Source organism: Saccoglossus kowalevskii, chromosome 17 (assembly GCF_978046115.1).
Source record: "Saccoglossus kowalevskii chromosome 17, keSacKowa6.1, whole genome shotgun sequence".
Classification (NCBI taxonomy): Eukaryota; Metazoa; Hemichordata; class Enteropneusta; family Harrimaniidae; genus Saccoglossus; species Saccoglossus kowalevskii.
This window is the reverse complement of record NC_140657.1, coordinates 14,606,497-14,626,576: the sequence shown is the minus strand read 5'-3', so window position 1 is coordinate 14,626,576 and position 20,080 is coordinate 14,606,497. Positions and strand designations below refer to the sequence as shown.

General features: G+C 36.4%; 2 protein-coding genes across 2 annotated transcripts; both read right to left on the bottom strand.

The window, feature by feature from the left end:
* Positions 1 to 5,169: 5,169 nt before the first annotated feature.
* On the bottom strand, positions 5,170 to 6,004 carry LOC100370320 (uncharacterized). Its single transcript, XM_002738236.4, has 2 exons — positions 5,844 to 6,004; positions 5,170 to 5,659 (listed from the first exon to the last, which is right to left on the bottom strand). Exons 1-2 carry the CDS (start codon positions 5,928 to 5,930, stop codon positions 5,243 to 5,245), a joined length of 504 nt encoding a protein of 167 aa, XP_002738282.1. The 5' UTR covers positions 5,931 to 6,004; the 3' UTR covers positions 5,170 to 5,242.
* A 2,818-nt stretch (positions 6,005 to 8,822) lies between these two features.
* LOC144348378 (uncharacterized) lies at positions 8,823 to 10,047 on the bottom strand. Its single transcript, XM_078007766.2, has 2 exons — positions 9,841 to 10,047; positions 8,823 to 9,358 (listed from the first exon to the last, which is right to left on the bottom strand). The coding sequence occupies exons 1-2, from the start codon at positions 9,925 to 9,927 to the stop codon at positions 8,993 to 8,995; spliced, it is 453 nt and encodes a 150-aa protein (XP_077863892.1). The 5' UTR covers positions 9,928 to 10,047; the 3' UTR covers positions 8,823 to 8,992.
* Positions 10,048 to 20,080: the final 10,033 nt, after the last annotated feature.

The window sequence follows — 20,080 nt, the reverse complement described above, 5'->3', positions numbered from 1 at the left end:
ACCATTCACAATTCTGAGGCCAGTGCTAATGCAAAAATCCAGAAGTTCACTACCATATTTATTGATCTAATTATCCATCGACTCCATTAAATGTATATCATTACTTTGCTCTAAATCATCTATTGGCAAATGCATTGTATTTAGATCAACACTATCACCATAGTTACCAGTTCTACTATTTAAGTCGCCTACAATTATGACATTACAACCAAATTTTGCAGAATATACAATCAGATCTTTTTCTAATTGATCAAAGTATTTTTCATGTGCAAATATTGAACCCTCGGGAGGTCTGTACACTGTTGCAAATACAAGTATTGTGTGATCATTGCTTATAATCCTAGACCAAACACAGTATGGATCTTTAGAAATATGCTTAATTTTAAATTGACCATGTTCTTTTTACGAAAAAACACAGAAATTCCACCAGAGGCTCTTCCATATTTTTTCTTTTTTAGACCACTAACATGTAGTTCCTCATACCCTTCAATCTTAAAATCAAATATGGTACTCACCCAAGTTTCTACCAAACAAACACAGTCAAATGATTTTAAATAATCTACAAAATCATGATCAGCCAACTTTCCTATTAAGCCATTTACATTCCATACTAAAAACTTTAGTTCAGCGTCACTCCCCATGCTATTAAGTCCATGGCCAAATTCCTAGTCATTAACAGTATTTGAATTATTGGACGCAGTAGGAGTTGGCATGGCCACTACAGATACTCTATTGTGTGTCCCTTGCTGCTTTCGTAGTGAGTCACTGGTTTCCAACGGCTTGATAGTTTCTGTTGCTTCATCATACTTGTACACAGTGTTGTCAATTTTAATTTTGTCATTAAGTAGTTTTGCTGATTTGCCTTCTTCCCTGGCCTCCATAACATATTTTCCAAGTTTCCCACGCAGGTTCCTAATTCTGGGGGTATAATCCTCGCGTATCCAATATTTCGTACCCTTTAGCACACTCGATGCTCGAAGGACTTTTTCTCGTTGCTTATATCGAAGAAATCTTGCAACTACAGGTTGTGGACGACTACGTACAACATTAATGAGTAAAACATGATTGTTTGATGAATGTTTGACTGGACGCTTTACACGTTTTAATAGTTGAACGCATCTGAAACCCTGGACCGTTGTTTTGATTAACTGTCACGTAGGCGTGTATGTAACTTTATTGTGTCTACAACGATCACTGGAGTGTCTAGGAAAGTGTCTGGGGATGTTGCAAAGTCCCTCGGTAATTACCTACCGGGCGCGGGAGTTAGGTGTATGTAAATATCTTGCGCTCGCTGTAAACAATGAATCGTCAACAGAAACCATATTACGGGCGTATACCCCCAGCTGCCGAATGGTAAACACATAATACGTATACTGTAGTAAGCATTTGCAAGACTATTTACCCCCCCCCCCCTTTGAGAGCCGAGACCTAGAAACTACGTCATCCGTCAATGGCCAGCAGATATTGGTGGATAACATACTAGTACGCCTAACTATATAACAGAGGCATAAGCAATTTTAATTGGAGTTGGAAGTTGAAACCAGGCTCCTTGTCCGACTGACTATTAATAAAGTGGTTTCTTCAAGTGTATTTGGGTCAAACCCAGTATCTCTACAGCGTAAGAGATATCCGCCAAGAACGTTGAAATTCCCTGAACACAACTCTCCTGTCGTGGTACATAGTGGAGAGTTAAAGCGGAAGGGTTGACCCCTGCGCACGCGCGGGAATTGAGTCCCAAGCGACGATAACAACACACGCTAAAAACGCAAAGGCTCATGGGTAGACGCTTGATTTTAACAATGGCACGCTATGGCCAACTGACGCATGCGCAGGTGACGACTCACCCACTTTAAGTCCCTACTCTTCGCTCCTACTCATACATATGGTGAAGACCCGAAATACTTCTACACTCCCAACCGCATCACTGGTCCCACAGTACGGGGAATCGAATTAGATAATCTATGAACTCGAAGAACGACAATCGCATTTTGTTTTTTATCTATATAGAATTTTTATATTATGTGTATAAGTGGATTTTGCAGTCCATCAGTAGGCAACACCCATGCTGGAATTGTTGCATATACAACGGTGTCACATACACAGCATAGGTAAATAACATAGTAAGTGACGCGTGAGTTATTCACTGTGCTGCGAGAATAGAAATATACAATACACCATAACCTGCATAATCTGTATGTGTATTCATGAGTGGATGGATGAATGTGGATAACTGATGAACACATTAGCATGGGCCTGAATTGTCTTCATGTGTTGGCAGTCAGTGAAACTTCAGGAAGCTGGAATATTTTTTTTTTACCTACTACTTATCTCGAAGCTCTTACGTAACCAAGGCTCGTTATCATCAGTTTATTTGGCGTTTACGTCATAGATTCACAAATTTCGAATTTATACAAATTCTACAGAGATCACGATAAATATTTCTGATCGTGCTCCTTATTAGTGTGATTCGTGCCATCTGATGGCAAAATGTATTCGTTATCTGATTGCAAACATACATATTCTGCATATGGGCCAATTTTTCAGAATAAATTTTGTATAAATTAAAGTTTTGCAGAATCTCTGAATTATAAAGCAAAATAAGGACACATTTTGGAACATATTTGACGAATCTGGGAAACAATTTTTACTTTGTTAAAGCTATTACTCTTTTTGTTCTATATTTTTAATTCCAGCTATTATATCTATATTACGTGCAGTACCTAAATATTTGTTAGAGGTGACGCCCTCTATCGACGAAGCACGTATACCGAGTCTGCCCTCCATTCTCACTGTTTGTTCTGGGCACAAACAACATCAGGCTTTCAGATAAAAGACCCCCATAAATGCAGGGAATGCAATTTACAGTTGTTATAATCACTTTTCATTCTATAGATATTTCATCAGAAATAATTAGTCCACAAGCTCGATTCTCCAGTAAAAGATAACCCAGATATTTCATTTAATAATACTCATATAATTTATTGATAGTAAGTTTGTAACTGCGTAATTGACAGATTTTTTGATTGTTCTCAAATGATTCAAGTGGCGTCCTTCCTCAAATTTCATAGTGGGATTTTTTTTAGTAGTAACACCTCGGACTCGAATCAACATGATCACTCAACTAAATGAGCTAAGTAGATGCCCAGTAGGCAGATAACGCATTCAATGACTCTTTTCGTCAATGCATCTTTGTTATTGTTTGACATCTGTTGTTGGACCCCGTTTTTTATATAATTCGTACGATCGCAAGCTTCTTTCGTCAAATATAGGTATATATATTTATTTGCTTTCAGTTAAGCCTAATTTCACAACAAATTTACTTTCTGGATTAAAATTACAGTGGATAACAAAATATAGATTAACTTTGTAAACGACATAAACAATAGTGTCCCATGATTCTTTGATGCAATCCCTGGGTTTAAAAGGTTCCCCTTTAAGTAGTTTTCGTTGATGTCGTCTATTATTGAAACAGACAAACACGGAATAGCATGGAAATCCATTTGTTAGTGGTGTTACCGGGCTTTGTCTTTGTAACTAGTATTCAATTTCACCCGCCAACGCTACTTCGCGGAGATCGTATTTTAGTGATTGCGTGTTGGGTCACTGACTGTGTATAGGTGTACAGTATAATACCACCAGAAGATTGATTATTTGATAATATTTTACTCTCGGGGAAATAAAATTAAATGAGAGACTTTTACTTCATATTGAATCGATCTTCAAATATTTTATTAATTCCTAGACTCCATTGGCATACTATAACTGCAAAGGGCGGAGAATAAAACTGAATCCGCTGAATTTAATGAACATGCAAAGAAATAATAGCAATAACAATGACAATAAATAGTTTTTCAATAATTCATAAACTCACCAAAAAAAATGGTTTAACAATATTTTTCGATTTAGTGTATGACATTGCAAATTCAGTGGCGCAGTTTCACCAAGGGAGAAAATCAATCTTGAGACTGCCTTCGACCTCGAGATGGGCTTCTTTAAAGTATTCCTTTTGCGAAAGCCGGAAACAGTCGACTGCGGCAGGAGAGGGCGTGACTACAACTCAGATTTCTTTTCAATTTTACTCGACAATTTTTTTTTCACAAATGACCATATCAGAGCAACAGAAATCAAACACATAAATGTGTAGGTGGGGCAATTCAGTCTCTTTAATTATTTGCTGTACCAATTATTGATTATTTTTTATTTGATAATTATAAATTGTATTATATCAATAAATTAGTTCCGTTTTGTCGTATGGTTTACACGTTACCATGGAAACTCGCTTCAGATAAATTGAAGTGAAAACGTTGACTAACCTCACATAAGAACTATCCGATAATATGCAAATTAATTAACGATATGCAAATACATGTAAATACAAAAATAAATGTAATATATATTATAATGTAGAAATGTTAATATGCAAATGAAGATAATTTGCGCAACATGACACGCAATTCACGTTGGTTGAGGTTTCCATAATTGGCACTTCAGGCTTACGTCATTTAAAAAATTATACAATTTTTGGCAACACATCAATTTGGAAATAGTGCCTTTTTTCATCCCATGCCTTAGAAAGGGACATTTCCAATTAAATTAGGGGGCTGGGCGAGGGGTGCAAAAGGAACTCCTCCACTTTCGGATGATTTTCTAATTTATTTAAAATGCAAGCACAGTCTAATACTGGTAAATCGCGAGGGCAACACAGTAAGTTACCTAAGGGGAGAGGAATAATATTGTGTTCTGTGAAACACTGGAGACCAATGACAGTTACTCAAGGGTCTCTCCCACAATTAAAATCCTACCTGCTTGTAAATTACATTGTGGCGGGGGTGTATTTGGGTTCAAAGTTCTAAAAGGAATCCCTCATCCAGCACCTGCTAAACTTCAAAGTCACACCATTGTTCTTGATAGGGATGCAGCCAAATTAACACGACCATTTGAAATTTGCTCCTAATCTAAATGTACACAGAATAGTGTATTTACTTTGTTCAGCTAATCTTTATTTACAAATTAATCATAAAGCAGTTGCTCACGCCATTTCAGAACACGCGCCAATCCAAATGTGATGATATTGGCAAGGTTCGGTTCCAAACCCTCGTGTCCGTCTTCAGTCGTTAGAGGAGATAGTCGAATCACACTCGAGCCACAACTCCAGACCCATCACAATACTTTCAAATTCACTGTAAATAATTTATTCGATAATATTCTACTAATAAACATAACATTTCAAGAATAATTCTCATTAATTTTCCACTTTCCAGTCTCTAAACTTGGGATGTCTTCGATTGTTTTGCTTCTCTGGTTTACGTGCAGATACTGCATGTTTACGTTCTTCTTTCCTCTGTTCCAACGTACGTCGACGCTCGGCAGCAAGCTTGGCGTGGCTATTTGCCTCCTTCACTAGAGATTTCATTTGGCTTCTGAAGTATTGCTTCACGTTTTCCAATTTTAGAGCTTTCTCTTCAGGAGAGAGCTCGGAATTTCTAATTTCCATCATCTTCTCCTCTTTATGTCTCGGCAATTTACGTCCTTCCACTACAATCTTGGGACTGCCTTCGACATCGGGATGGGCTTTCAAATGTTCTTTTCTGCGATTTTCCAGTTCCGATTTGCTTTTATGCGACAGGTGATGTAGCTCTCTCTCGACAGGTTTATTCGTCTGTTGATGAAAGGTGCATAGATTTATTAGAAGATTACAAATCCCATTCGACAAACAAGTGGCAAAGATTCGTGAATTGCTTGTACCAATGAAAAAAAAACGATTATTGAGCGATATTAGGACAGTTTACCAAGATGAACACCAGAACCAGAACTACGTTACGAATAAAAAAAAAATCACTTACTCCGGTTTTCTCGTCTTCCCTGTCAACATCTTCAGTCACAGCAGCGCCAATGACGGCAAACAGGAATACAACTACGTGGAGTTTCATTGTTGCGTTGAGAACACTTCGAAAAGCTTACATGCAGTCGACGATTTTAGAACAACAATAGGCAAACACGAGGATTTATATGCAACAGCACGTTGAACAAGACCATTTCATGTCGTAGCAAGCACTCATTGGTGCATTACATACGCAGAATGTGTATACTGACCAATCAGATAACGAATACATTGCGACTCACAGCAGATGTGGTGAAACCTGCACTCATTGGCTAGCCAATCAGAACGCTTCTTTACTGGATTTAGTGCCAGGTTCTAACTTGTAATACAATTGGTTTATTACATTCTCTAATTCACCCGTTGTTCAATCAAAGCAGACAACACGGATATTGCAGAAGTAGGATTGCCATACCGGCATCACTTATCTTCATTGGATATGTTGAAAACAAATAGACCATTGTATTTAATCTGTGGGGGAGATGCAGAGTACACGGCTGGTACTCTGGTCTTAAATAAGCTTATCATATATTTTGATAGTAAGCAATATGTAATGCAATTTATCTGGAATATTGAAAAATTACGCGAGATGTTACCAGATGTGTTAAAATCCCGCCGATTGGGGGCGCCATATCATCCTACTCGTGCAAAAGTCAAAATATGAATTATTCATTAATACCGAAAGAAAATCCAAAGGATAAAAACTGTGGTACTCATCAACGCTATTTTTGGATGACCTGCATCAGTTTAAAAAACTGAAATTCAACATCAGTCGCGATAAGAAAACATTCAGTACACTAGCGAAATACTTCCTCCAGAAGGCAATTGGGTGTATCCCAGGCTAGTGAGTGTGCGAGATCACCAGCGTACAATCAAATCGATACATGTGCATACATGAAATGGCTCTGTAAAGCGTTCTCTGATTTGACAACATTAGCAAAATCGGCCGAGACACCCAGTATACTGTCCAATGGCACGACGCGTGACAAATGAGCTAAAACTAAAAAGTGAACCGGCACAATAAACGCAATGACGCAATGGTTCTCTATCATAAACCATTTTTAACAGTCGAATCTCCCTCTAGCGACAACAGGCTTTTATGACACTTGTATAAATGGGCGACACAAAGGCCGTTCCAATCGTCGATATCGTTTTGATCTAGTCCATCGATGAAGATCCATTTTGAGAGTTGGTAATATAAGATGAACGACTACACAAACAGTGGTTGATTTAAACAACATTGCCTTCATCATAGTTGTCATTATTGGCGCAATTTATAGGAATAGTGTTGTCGGGCATCTTTTTTGGGCGGTTTTGTGACATCTGTATAAGATGCGCATACGAGAACGGAACGAGAACGGATACGTCACTGCTTTGTGCATGTTCTCCGCGCGAACTAATGACGTCATCGGTTGCCTGGTCGTACGGCAGTCGTTTTGAACGTGATAAAGGTGACTGACTCGTAGTTGATTTCCGAAAGCTTTTCTCGCTGTCAATTTTGATTAATTTTCACTGACATTGATACAACGTTTTATATTGGAGTGATTTTGTATATTTATGATGAAATAAGAAATATTGGATGTATTTTAGCTGATATTTATACCCACTGAAAACGCATGACATTGATCTGCTGAAAGAGGATTCGGCAAACAGGCCTAGGACCTCAGCAGAGTGGGTGGAAATAGCGAGAGCTCTGTCAAATGTCTTGGAACTAACTACTAATTCAGTTTCCGGACGTGAAATGACATAACAAATTTTATTGGATAAATGGTTGCCAAATGAGAGATGGATTGACATGGTTCTGTTTCAGTTACGTTCTCGTTGTGGACGCTTGTACTTAATCGTTTTCCGACACCCGAGAACGTAACGCAAACGAAATTAGAACAACACGTTACGTTCCCGTTACGTACGCAAATCTTAAACTCTCTATTAAGCAAAGCTGACAACGCAATTTGAAATACTGTTGTTGGTCGAAACCCTTGTCTGATTTTTAAGCAGTTCTATTTCAATTTAACGCCATGAAGTACAAGTCGTTCAATAAATAACCAAGTCTCTTACTCTGTCATGTGATAGATTACGAGTTTATTTTCATGTTCCATGCATGTCATCATTGGTTAGATGGCCGTTGATACACAATCCGCGATTGGCGAGCATCTTTGTACAACGAAAGGGTGAATTAGTTGATCATCTGACAGTATAAATGTCCAGGTTATTCGGATTTTTTTTAAGGGACGTCAATATCAAGTTCAGAATTTGAATATTTGTTGTGAATAAAAAATGTAGCGAGAGTAATGTAACAAGGGCTTTCGAAACGGGGCCCTCAATAGGTGATTTTCCGTACACTGCGAGGATCACGCGTTATGCGTGAAATCGAACGTAAAAACAGGACAAACAAAGGTCATAGCGTCGTAGTGGCGTCAAACATCGCGTGGGATTCGACAAACGCGAAAGTAATTTGGGGACATTTTCATGCTTAATAATGTGCTGTCTGCATTTGATGATAGGCAATTTCGATTAAGTGAGGGTATTCGGAAGCAATATTCCTCTGTCGAAGATCGGCCGGTCGGTGTGAGCTACGAAATAAGGAAATTCGAGTTCAAAATCAAATCGTTCGATTTTTGCGGCAGACGTTCGACGCGCGTCTTTCATGCATCTCGCAATTGTACGGAAAATCACCTATTTCAATGCAGTATTAGTTAGATGAAGAACCTTAACTATTAATGCGCATTATTTTATTTTCACGTCATGATTAATGAAGTGTCCAAGCCCATTACAAATTTAATTTTTAATTTGCAGTATCAAGTCCCCTCCCCTAAAATATCAGTGTACAGATAGATTGCATAGCAAATATATGCCAGTCGTAGTTCACTCTCATAATGAAACGTCTGACAGAATTTATATTGCACAATAACCCTCGCACTCTATCCCATAAAATAAACACCAGTTGATATTGCAATAATTTATTTGAAGAACGAGAGAAAACAATATTTTAAATTAATATTTCAACGAGCATACTAGAGTGAAAAAATACAGTACATTATAGTGAAAAAATACGATATACGAAATGTTGGCGCGAAGATGTTTCAATGAATTTTCTCTTTCGGTATACCCATTTTAGGGTGTACTGGTTTGCTTTTTTTCAGATTTGCGCGCTTCTTTCTTTTTTTCTAAAGTGCGTCGACGCACGGCCTCCAGCTCGATAGCTGATTTGGCCTGTTTTGCTAGATCCGTGATTTCACTTCTGTATTCACTCCTCAGGCTTTCCATTTTTAAAGACTTCTCTTCTGGAGAGATGTCCGATTTTCTTATCTCTGCTATCTTTTCTTTCTCGTCTCTTAGCAACTTCTGCTTCTGTTTCATCAGGTCTGCACTGCTTTTAACTTCAGGCCTAGTGTTCAAATGTTCCTTTCGGAGATTTACCATGTCGGATTTCTGTTCCGAAGACGTGTGTGGCAACGGCTTTTCAACAGGTTTGTCCACCTGTTGGCAAAACGTACATCATTGAATACAGGTTAATTAAGCTACGCAATACAAAAAATAAATATCAAGACAAACAAGCGCAGTACAGTGGCGAACTATAGTCTCGCCATGTTCAGTTGTGCAAGACACAATGAGAATCGAGAGAAAGAATGTATTTGGGAATTCTTACAGTTGAAACCTTTAGTTAAATTTCGGCACGGTTAAGGGTTTGAGACATTATTATAATGGCGACGTACAAGTACACCAATCTCCACACGCATCGTGTACATCAACGCTACCACGCCAACTGGTGGTTTGCAGACAGCGTTTTATGACATGCAAACACGAGTAATCCAGTTCTACGAGTAATCAAATTGGGGGGCGAATGGTTATTTGTAGTTCTACCAGATTCTCGTCCAAATTACGTAGATCTGAGTAGCCGTGATCATAATGACGAATCTATTAAAATATTGTATGCAAGTGATTTCAACCACGTAACTTACCCTAGTTTTAGTTTCTTCTTTGCCAACATCTTCAGCCAAAGTAGCGCCAATGACGGTAAATACAAGAAAAACTATAGAGACATTCATAGTTGCAGTGAAAACACGTTGTCAAACTTGCACTCAGCAATCAACACGAAGAGTTATATACCCAGTGGCACTTTGAATAAAAATGCGCGTTGACAATTAGATGACACTCACATATGCCGATTATGTATGCTAACCAATCGGACAACGAATACATCGTGACAGCAGTTGGGGGGGGGGGATTTAATTTCAGAATAATTGCGAATATCGCGTGGCATGTGTCACCGACCTGCCAAACAGTAAGCTACTTATAAGAGTGTGTCTGATTGGCTACCCAACCCTAACACCTAACAGTCAGACCAATCAGATAGCTTGTTTGTTGACAGTTTTTTTAAAACATATCAAATTCTGCCTTGTATATATCGCTCGATTCAACTGCAATTATGGAAACCTCGACCAAAGTAAAATACGTGTCATGTTGTGCAAAATATCTTCATTTACATATTGTTAACATTTCTTCTACATTTTATAAGTATATGAAATTTATTTTTGCTACGCTTCGCAAATGTACCAGACGACTTGAATCATGAACATGTAATGGTTACTAGTTGAAATATCACAATTCACAAAAATATTGGCAAATATATATATATATATATTTGCTTATCGTTAATTTGCATATAATCGGAATAGTTCTTAATGTGGGACTACAATCAACGTGTTTTCACTGCAATTTTTCCCAAGTGAGTTTCCATGGTAATGTGTAAGCCCTACGACAACTTGAAAACGGGGCTAATTTATTGATATAATACAATTTATAAATATCAAATAAAAAATAATCAGTATTTGGTACAGCAAATAATTAAAGAGACTGTGAATTGCCCCACCTACACATTTGTGTTTGGTTTCTGTTGCTCTGATATGGTCATTTGTAAAAAAAAAATTATCGATTAAAATTGAAAAGAAATCTGAGTTGTAGTCACGCCTTCTCCTGTCGCAGTCGACTGTTTCCGGCTTTCGCAAAAGGAATACTTGAAAGCCCATCCCGAGGTCGAAGGCAGTCCCACGATTGATTTTCTCCCGTTGTGAAACTGCGCCACCTTGAAATTTGCGGCGATGCCATACGCTGAATCGAAACAATTTTTGTTAAACAATTGTTGTTAAACAATTTTTTTTTTGTAAGTGTGTGAATTATTGAAAAACTATTTATTCTCACTGTTGTTATTCTCATTGTTATTGCAATTATTATTTTACATGTTCATTAAATTCAGCGGATTTTATTCTTCGACCTTTGCAGTTATAGCATACCAAAGGTGGTTGTGAGTCTGGAATTAATTAAATATTTGACGACCCATTGAATACGAAGTAAAAGTCTCTCATTTTATTTTATTTCCGGGGGGAAAATGCTATCAAATAATCAGTCTTCTGGTGGCATTATAATGTACACCTATACACAGTCAGTGACACAATACGCGATCACTAAAATACGATCTCCGCGAAGTAGCGTTGGCGGATGAAATTGAACACAAATTACAAAGACAAAGCCCGGTAACATTGCTAACAAATGGATATTTATGCTATTCCATGTTTGTCTGTTTTAATAATAGACGATATCAACGATAACTGTCTAAGCAAACAAAAATACATACCCGACCTAATTAGACGAAAGAAGCTTGTGATCTTACGAATTGTATACGAAACGGGATCAAACAATGAAAAACTAGCATTGACAAAACAAGTCATTGAATGCGTCGTATATGGTACATGTACTGTGGCGGCCGTGCTCGATGAAGGTCCTATACATGTTCTAGTGGTGGCAGGTGAAAAGTTACGATCAAAACATTGTCTCAAAGGAAATTTAATAATTGTTATTACTGTCACATATTTTTAGATGCATTTATACCGTGGGTAAATTAATTTTACTTACTATAGTTTAGTTGAATTATTAAGAGTATAATGCTTGCATGTGAAAGCAGTAAATGATTGTAACTGGACAATTCGTACTGTGCAACATGAAACACGTGGTTGTTTTTTTCTTCGTTTTCCATTGCCGTAGATTATTTCGTTATGTGTATTAAGCAGAGATAAAACTGGAAGCCATGAGGACAGCAATGGGTTTGAATTACCGTCAATGAGTCACGTTTTTATTGTACTAAGGGTACATCGTAATACTTGTCGTCCGACAATTGTTCTAAAAATCATTTATTTTTGATTATTTGAAAGTGGGGCATTCTCCAGAACCACAGCCAACTGCCATGCCTACGTCACGGTCGTGCAGCCATGTCCCCTGGTGACATCAACAGGGGAGTACTTGTATGCAAATGAGACAAATAAGGAGCCGTGTTGTGAAATGCAGTAAACGACTGAAAGCAACTTTGAAACTCGTTTTTTTATTACAATATTTATTATATGCTTAGATATATAAATTATGATAATATTCACATACTAATAAGTGATTTTGGACATCGGGGGAAGCAAGCGTTTTACAAACAATTTGAAATTATTTTACCAAAAAAATAAATTCGTTACATTTTCTTAAATCACATAATATTGCACAATTTTGATAAATTAACATTGGTGGTCTATATCGGCATTGTCAGTTTACATGATATCACTGAATTGATCAATTCAATGACATTGCAAAAACGAAGATGTCATACCATCTATAATAATCATTAAGTTTTGTATAATAAATTATCCACATCAATAATTATTATAACATAATATAGAATGAAAAGTGATTATAACAGCTATAAATGCATTCGTTTGCATTTATGGAGCTCTTTTATCTGAAAGCCGGATGTTGTTTGCCCAGAACAAATAGTATATGTGCTTCGTCGATAGAGGGCGTCACTTCTACCAAGTTATAGGTACTGCTCGTCATATAATAACTGGAATGTTCCAAAATGTTTGCTTATTTTGCTTTATAATTATCATTAGTTGCAAAACTGCAAGACTCTAAATATTGAAGAATTTGATTCTGGAAAAATAGTCCATACGCAGATTGTGTATGTTTGCAATCAGATAACGAATACATTTTGCCAGCAGATCGAACGAATCAGACTAATAAGGAGCACGAATGATGTATGTTTCGCCACAGCAAAAAATTAATATATATATATATATATATATACCAGTAGATATTTGTTCCATCCTTTCAACTCCTTTTAGTATGCTATCAGAAATATTTATCATAACCTCTGTAGAGTTTGTATGAATTCGAGATTTGTGATTCTATGACGTAAACGCCAAATAAACTGGGTAAAAAAATTAAATTATTCCAGCTTCCTAGAGTTTCACTGACTGCTAACGTGTTCATTAGTTATCCCCCTTCACTCACCTACTCCTGAATACACGTACAGATTATGCAGGTTACGATGTATTGTATATTTCTATTCTCGCAGCACAGTGAATAATTCACGCGTCACTTACTGTGCTATTTATGATGTGTATGTGACTCCGTTGTATATGCAACAATTCCAGCATGGGTGTTGCCTACTGATGGATTGCACATTGCACATAATATAAAATTTCTATATAGATAAAAAAAACTATTAACAAGGCAAATAATGCGATTGTCGTATTTCGAGTTCATAGATGATCTAATTCGATTCCCCGTACTGTGGGACCAACGTTGCGGTTGGGAGTGTAGAAGTATTTCGGGTCTTCGCCATATGTACGAGTGGGAGCGAAGAGTGGGGACTTAAAGGGAACCTCAATCCAAACAACACAATGAACTCCCAAGAAAAAGCTCCATAAATGTAGGAGAATGCAATTTACAGTTTTGTTGTATCACTTTTCATTCTCTAGATATTCCACTTTTCATCAGTATTACGTAGTCAGCCATCTTGATTTTCAAGCAAAGGATTATGGGTAAAGTATGACATCATAGAATCTGTTGTCAGAAATTGAGAAAATGATTTCATCTATAACTTCAAAAGTTGAACTTCAAATTGGCTGAAAGTTTAGAAATTGGTAGCATACATGTACTGGTACCATCCATGCTTATAAAATAGTTGTCATGGAAACAGAACTGAAAATATTTATTTTTATGTTTTTCTACCAAATGCTAAAATTTCCCTATATTGTATACAATTTACCAACGTGAGTAGGTTATATAGGTGATATATCACATGTTGAGCACAAAAAGGGGACAAAAAAGTGACATTCTATATTTCACAACTAAAATATTGATTTTTATTTTTTTAACGTTTTTAACAATATCTTCACTTTATGTGTATTTGTAAAATTCCAATTTCCATTACTATAATTATATACATGAGTAATATGCACAACGAAAATTTGAACTAATTCGCATCAGTATTTCTCATGTTATAGATGAAATAATTTTCTCAATTTCTGACAACAGATTCTATGATGTCATACTTTACCCATAATCCTTTGCTTGAGAATCAAGATGGCTGACTACATAATAACGATGAAAAGTTGAATATCTAGAGAATGAAAACTGATATAAAAAAAAAGTGTAAATTGCATTCTCCTACATTTGTGAAGCTTTTTCTTTAGGGGTCATTATGTTGTTTGGATTGAGGTTCCCTTTAAAGTGCGGGAGTCGTCACCTGCGCATGCGTCAGTTGGCCATAGCGTGCCATTGTTTACAACAAGCGTCTACCCATGAGCCTTTGCGCTTTTAGCGAGTGTTGTTATCGTCGCTTTGGACTCAATTCCCGCGCGTGCGCAGAAGTCGACCCTCCCGTTTTAACTCTCCACTACGTACCACGACAGGAGAGTTGTGTTCAGGGAATTTCAACGTGCTTGGCAGATAACTCTTACGCTGTAGAGATACTGGGTTTGACCCGAAGGAATACACATTTGAAGAAATCACAGATAAACCACTTTATTACTAGTCAGTCGGACAAGGTGCCTGGTTACAACTTCCAGCTTATGCCTCTGTTAAATACCGCGGCGTGTGTTATCCACCAATAGCTGCAAGCCATTAACATGACGTAGTTTCTAGGTCTCGACTCTCGGGGGGGGGGGGGGAGTAAATAGTCATGCAAATGCTTACTACAGTTTATTTATAAACATATTATGTGTTTACCATTCGGCAGAATATACGCCCATATTATACCTTCTGTTGACGATTCATTGCTTAACAATCATCGTGGGAAAGCAACGTGTACATGATTCTCTGTCAATATGAGGACACCAGACCTATAAATTACTTTCTCCGAAGATTCGCCGTAAAATTTGTAAAATTTACAATTATTTATTTTTTCGCTGGTATATTTTGTATAAATTGGCATGTGGTGGCGCTGTTCCGATATATTTAAATACGCAATCTGAGTTCGCGCGTTCAAGTATACCGAAATTATAAACAGTGTTATAAACTATGTACGTAAGTAATCTAAAACCCCTAGCAAGTGGATTATTGGTTGAGTGTTTTGTTCTTCGTCGCCTGATTTTTCAGTTTAACGAATTCGTTGAACATGTTTTTCATTGGGTCTGTATGGGGTGAGATCACCGCCAAAATAGAATTATTTCAATATCTTTCAATTATTTCACCATTATTTCACCATTATTTCAATATATTTCAATTATTTTACCATTATGATATCATTATTTCATTATCTTTCAATTATTTTACCATTATTTCAATATCTTTCAATTATTTCACTGATATTTCAATATCTTTCAATTATTTCATCATTATTTTATCATTATTTCAATATATTTCAATTATTTTACCATTATATCATTATTTCATTATCTTTCAATTATTTTACCATTATTTCAATATCTTTCAATTATTTCACTGATATTTCAATATCTTTCAATTATTTCAACATTATTTCAATATCTTTCAATTATTTCACCATTATGTCATCATTATTTCAATATCTTTCAATTATTTCACCATTATTTCATCATTATTTCAATATCTTTCAATTATTTCACCATTATTTTAATATCTTTCAATTATTTCATCATTATTTTATCATTATTTCAATATCTTTCAATTATTTCATCATTATTTTAATATCTTTCAATTATTTCACCATTATTTCAATATCTTTCAATTATTTCATCATTATTTTATCATTATTTCAATATCTTTCAATTATTTTACCATTATGTCATCATTATTTCATTATCTTTCAATTATTTTACCATTATTTCAATATCTTTCAATTATCTCACTATTATTTCATTATCTTTCAATTATTTCACAATTATTTCACCTTTATTTCAAAATCTTTCAAATATCTCACCATTATTTCAATATCTTTCAATTATTTCAATATCTTTCAATTATCTCACCATTATTTTTATTAAAATTTCTTTCCACTCATGTTACGGGGCACATTCCCGGCATGCACTATTTTGGATATTGTGCTTTGTGAAGATCATCGTCCTGGGTATATCGTTCGGGTTAGGAGATTCCTCTCATATATTGTAGAGAAGAACTAGCCATTATACATCGATTCAATCCAGAATTCCAGTGTCTATGGACGAAAGGTTTTGGGTCCGAGGTAGCGCGTGATGTGGATTCATATTCCGGGGCCTAGCCCCACTGTTCTTTGCGCACCAAAGATGAAACACGATGGCGGAAAGGTTACACAGGGAATAAGTTGTGCGCGTAGTGGAAGCCTCCGCGAAGCCGTGGATCCAGCCTCAGGATTAGTTGAACCAACGAGATCGTCATCCCTTCCCGTTCCTGCGACGTCGAGTCGCCAGAAACACGTCGAGCGTAGACGACAGTGTTGCTGGTCAACGTGGCCGTGATCGTGGTCCATCGCTGACATCAAGTCCTGCCATCGCGCAGCAATACATGCAAACATGCAATCGAGATATCAACAACGGTTTAGCTACCAGGACAAGACGCTGTAGTCGTCGTCGTGGTGGTGCAAAAATCACCTAGATCCAATTTCCAATATCCACCTTTTAAACATAATTGACTTTTATTAATTGCCATAATATATTTGTAATTATTTGTAATTATACACATTGTGATTACAATAATACGTACAAATGTACTTGAGTGATTACATGTAGTTAGGTTCGCACTTAAGGATGTAGTAGAGGTTATTGCTATTGCAATTCCATAGCACATTTCTGAAGTAACATATTCTTTGAATCCCATCAAGCTATATATTTTTAAAAAGCTTATTATTCAAATAATATGAAATTAATATTCCAACAAAAAAATGGTACCGTGTAATCACGTAATCACTGTGCAAATAGAGAGGTGTTATTTTTGAAGAAACCAAAATAAGACCACAGAAATGATGTTTGCAGAATTCAGAGATACTATAGAAGGTTTGAATTTAATTTCCCAGTTCGTCTACTGTTGCCTGACTAGATTTTTACCTCATAACACTTTTTAAAAACATCGTCAACGTTGTTTTGAAATATGGTACCCTGTTTCAGAGTTCACATAGGGGAGAGTTGTGTCGTATTTTCTAAAGTCAAAGTGGTAGACAAACTATCTTTGCCAGATTTTATTAGCAGCTATCAGAGAATACCTATGCCATCGTGGAGCAGCTGGGAGTCGAGATCAACTCTCTAGACTACCCCCAAATATCGATGTTTACTTAAGCGTGAAAAATCACAAAAAATATAAAACACAATGTATCTCAGAATTATTCAAAATGTATTACCCTCTTAAACCATCTCTACAATTGTTGTTTTTAGTTAAATGCATGCTTCATATATTCGTATATATATAAGAGAATATGGAAAAAAAAGTAAATTTGATATTTTCAAAGAATAAATCTCTACTACATCCTTAACAGTTTAACAAAACATAAAATTGAGACGTTATATTTTCATCGACATTCTTCCTCCCATTAACTGCGGATTGATGGAATAAATGGTAGTAATCATTTTCAAACAGTTTTAAGTGTACAATGAGTATTTTTTGTAATATTAAATACGGATTCATCACTCGCGTAACGTAACAATGAAGAAGAAGAAAAATACAATGTATTTTATCATCGGTTTACGATGCATCTTACGACAAGTTTGCCGATGCACATAATGCCTTTCACATTGCTGTCGGCCAAGTCGTGGAAATATCAAAATTTTAATTATTATTACATTGATACCATAACGAGGGAGGTGAAACAGTATAACTAAACGTATAAACGTGAATCCGTATTTAATATTACAAAAAATACTCATTGTACACTTAAAACTGTTTGAAAATGATTACTACCATTTATTCCATCAATCCGCAGTTAATGGGAGGAAGAATGTCGATGAAAATATAACGTCTCAATTTTATGTTTTGTTAAACTGTTAAGTGCGAACCTAACTACATGTAATCACTCGAGTACATTCGTACGTATTATTGTAATCACAATGTGTATAATGAAAGTGTTAATTACAAATATGTTAAAGCATAGACTTTGTTTTCTAAGGTCTATGGTTAAAGCAATTAATAAAAGTCAATTTATGTTTAACAGGTGGAAATTGGAAATTGGATCAAGGTGTTTTTTTGAACCACGACGACGACTACAGTGTCTTGTCCTGGTAGCTAAACCGTTGTTGATATCTCGATTGCATGTTTGCATGTATTGCTGCGCGATGGCAGGACTTGATGTCAGCGATGGACCACGATCACGGCCACGATGACCAGGAATGGGAAGGGATGACGATCGCGTTAGTTCAACTAATCTTGTTTCATCTTTGGTGCGCAAAGAACAGTGGGGGCTAGGCCCCGGAACATGAATCCACATCACACGCTACCTCGGACCCAAAAACTTTCGTCCATATACACTTGAATTCTGGATTGAATCGACGTGGAAAGAAATTTAAATAAAAATAATGGTGTGATAATTGAAAGATATTTAAATAATGGTGAAATAATTGAAAGATATTGAAATAATAGTGAAATAATTCTATTTTGGCGGTGATCTCACCCCATAGGTCTGGTCTATACCAAAACACACACAAACGTACGAGGTATCTTCTGAAATATAAAGTCGGAACCTAGTTATAATGTAGAGGCCCCAGACCGATACCTTTTATATGGCGGTAGTTTAAATCTCAGAAGAGGGTGAGTAGGATGGCTTTACCTGATTTAAAAAAAATAACACTGCCTCGAACCATCTTATATTCCTGGAATTGTTAATACTTTTGAAGCCCAGCCACAAAATCTAAATCGAATAATCCAATATAATGCCAATGACCAACATCGTATTCCAGTCAGCTTAATTTACAGCATGTCAGACCGCTGTGAGAGTCCAGAGTTCGAACAAATATTATGTTTTGGTTTATTCTTAGCACAGTACAACGTGGTTAGTGTTGCATTGCATGTCACGTGGTCTGCATAAAAAAACTCCACGGACGGATTTATGAGAACAGTGCCGGGTGAAGTCCCATGATATTTATGGTACTATAGAAGTCAGTGTGAACATTTATGAGAACAACAGCGTATAACAGTCGGGACAATTTATGGGAACAAAGCGACATTTAGTGTGAATACAGACCTGCAGTGATCGATAATCACTAAATGGGTTCTAAATTCGAGGCATAGGTTAAGCATGAATAAGCACGAATACACATTTTTTAGTTAACTTTCCTGTCAAATGAAAGTTTAAATTCACAATGGCCAGTAATTGATAAAACACCAAGTGCTTATAAATGGTAGTAGATGCTCTGGCTGATTAAATAGTACTATTATAGAAAATTGTACTGTAAAATACTGTAAATCATGTGAACAGAAATCTGACAAATCCAGGGAATTGTGCATTTATGATCAACCAATCACGATTGCGTGTTGATTACACTCAATTATCGTAATTGGTAAACAATTACACAACTGGTGGCCGTCGGGTCAGAGTGCAAACACCTTCGAATTTTGTTTTTATTCTTGCGACATTCCGATAATAGTGCCCAAGCTGACGTTTGGTAAAATTGGAATAAAAAATATAATTGCACGTTTGACTATTTAGTATTTCGATGTCCATAATGACGCCAAAGTATAATCAGGCAATACACCATAGATTGTAGTTTGAGGACAGTTATTCAACGAGAAATTGGACGGAACAAGTGCCGTTTAATTTAAACTACGTTTAACACTGGAGTTTTTATATCCCAAGTCTCGAAAATGGTTCAGTTTGAGGAAAACCCATGAACTGTACGATCTCCTTTATCACACAATACGTAACGCTAGAGGGCGACGTTGCACTTGTCCGTCACTAATTATGACAAGTCCTTTTGAAGGGAGTATTAGCCAACACGCAAAATG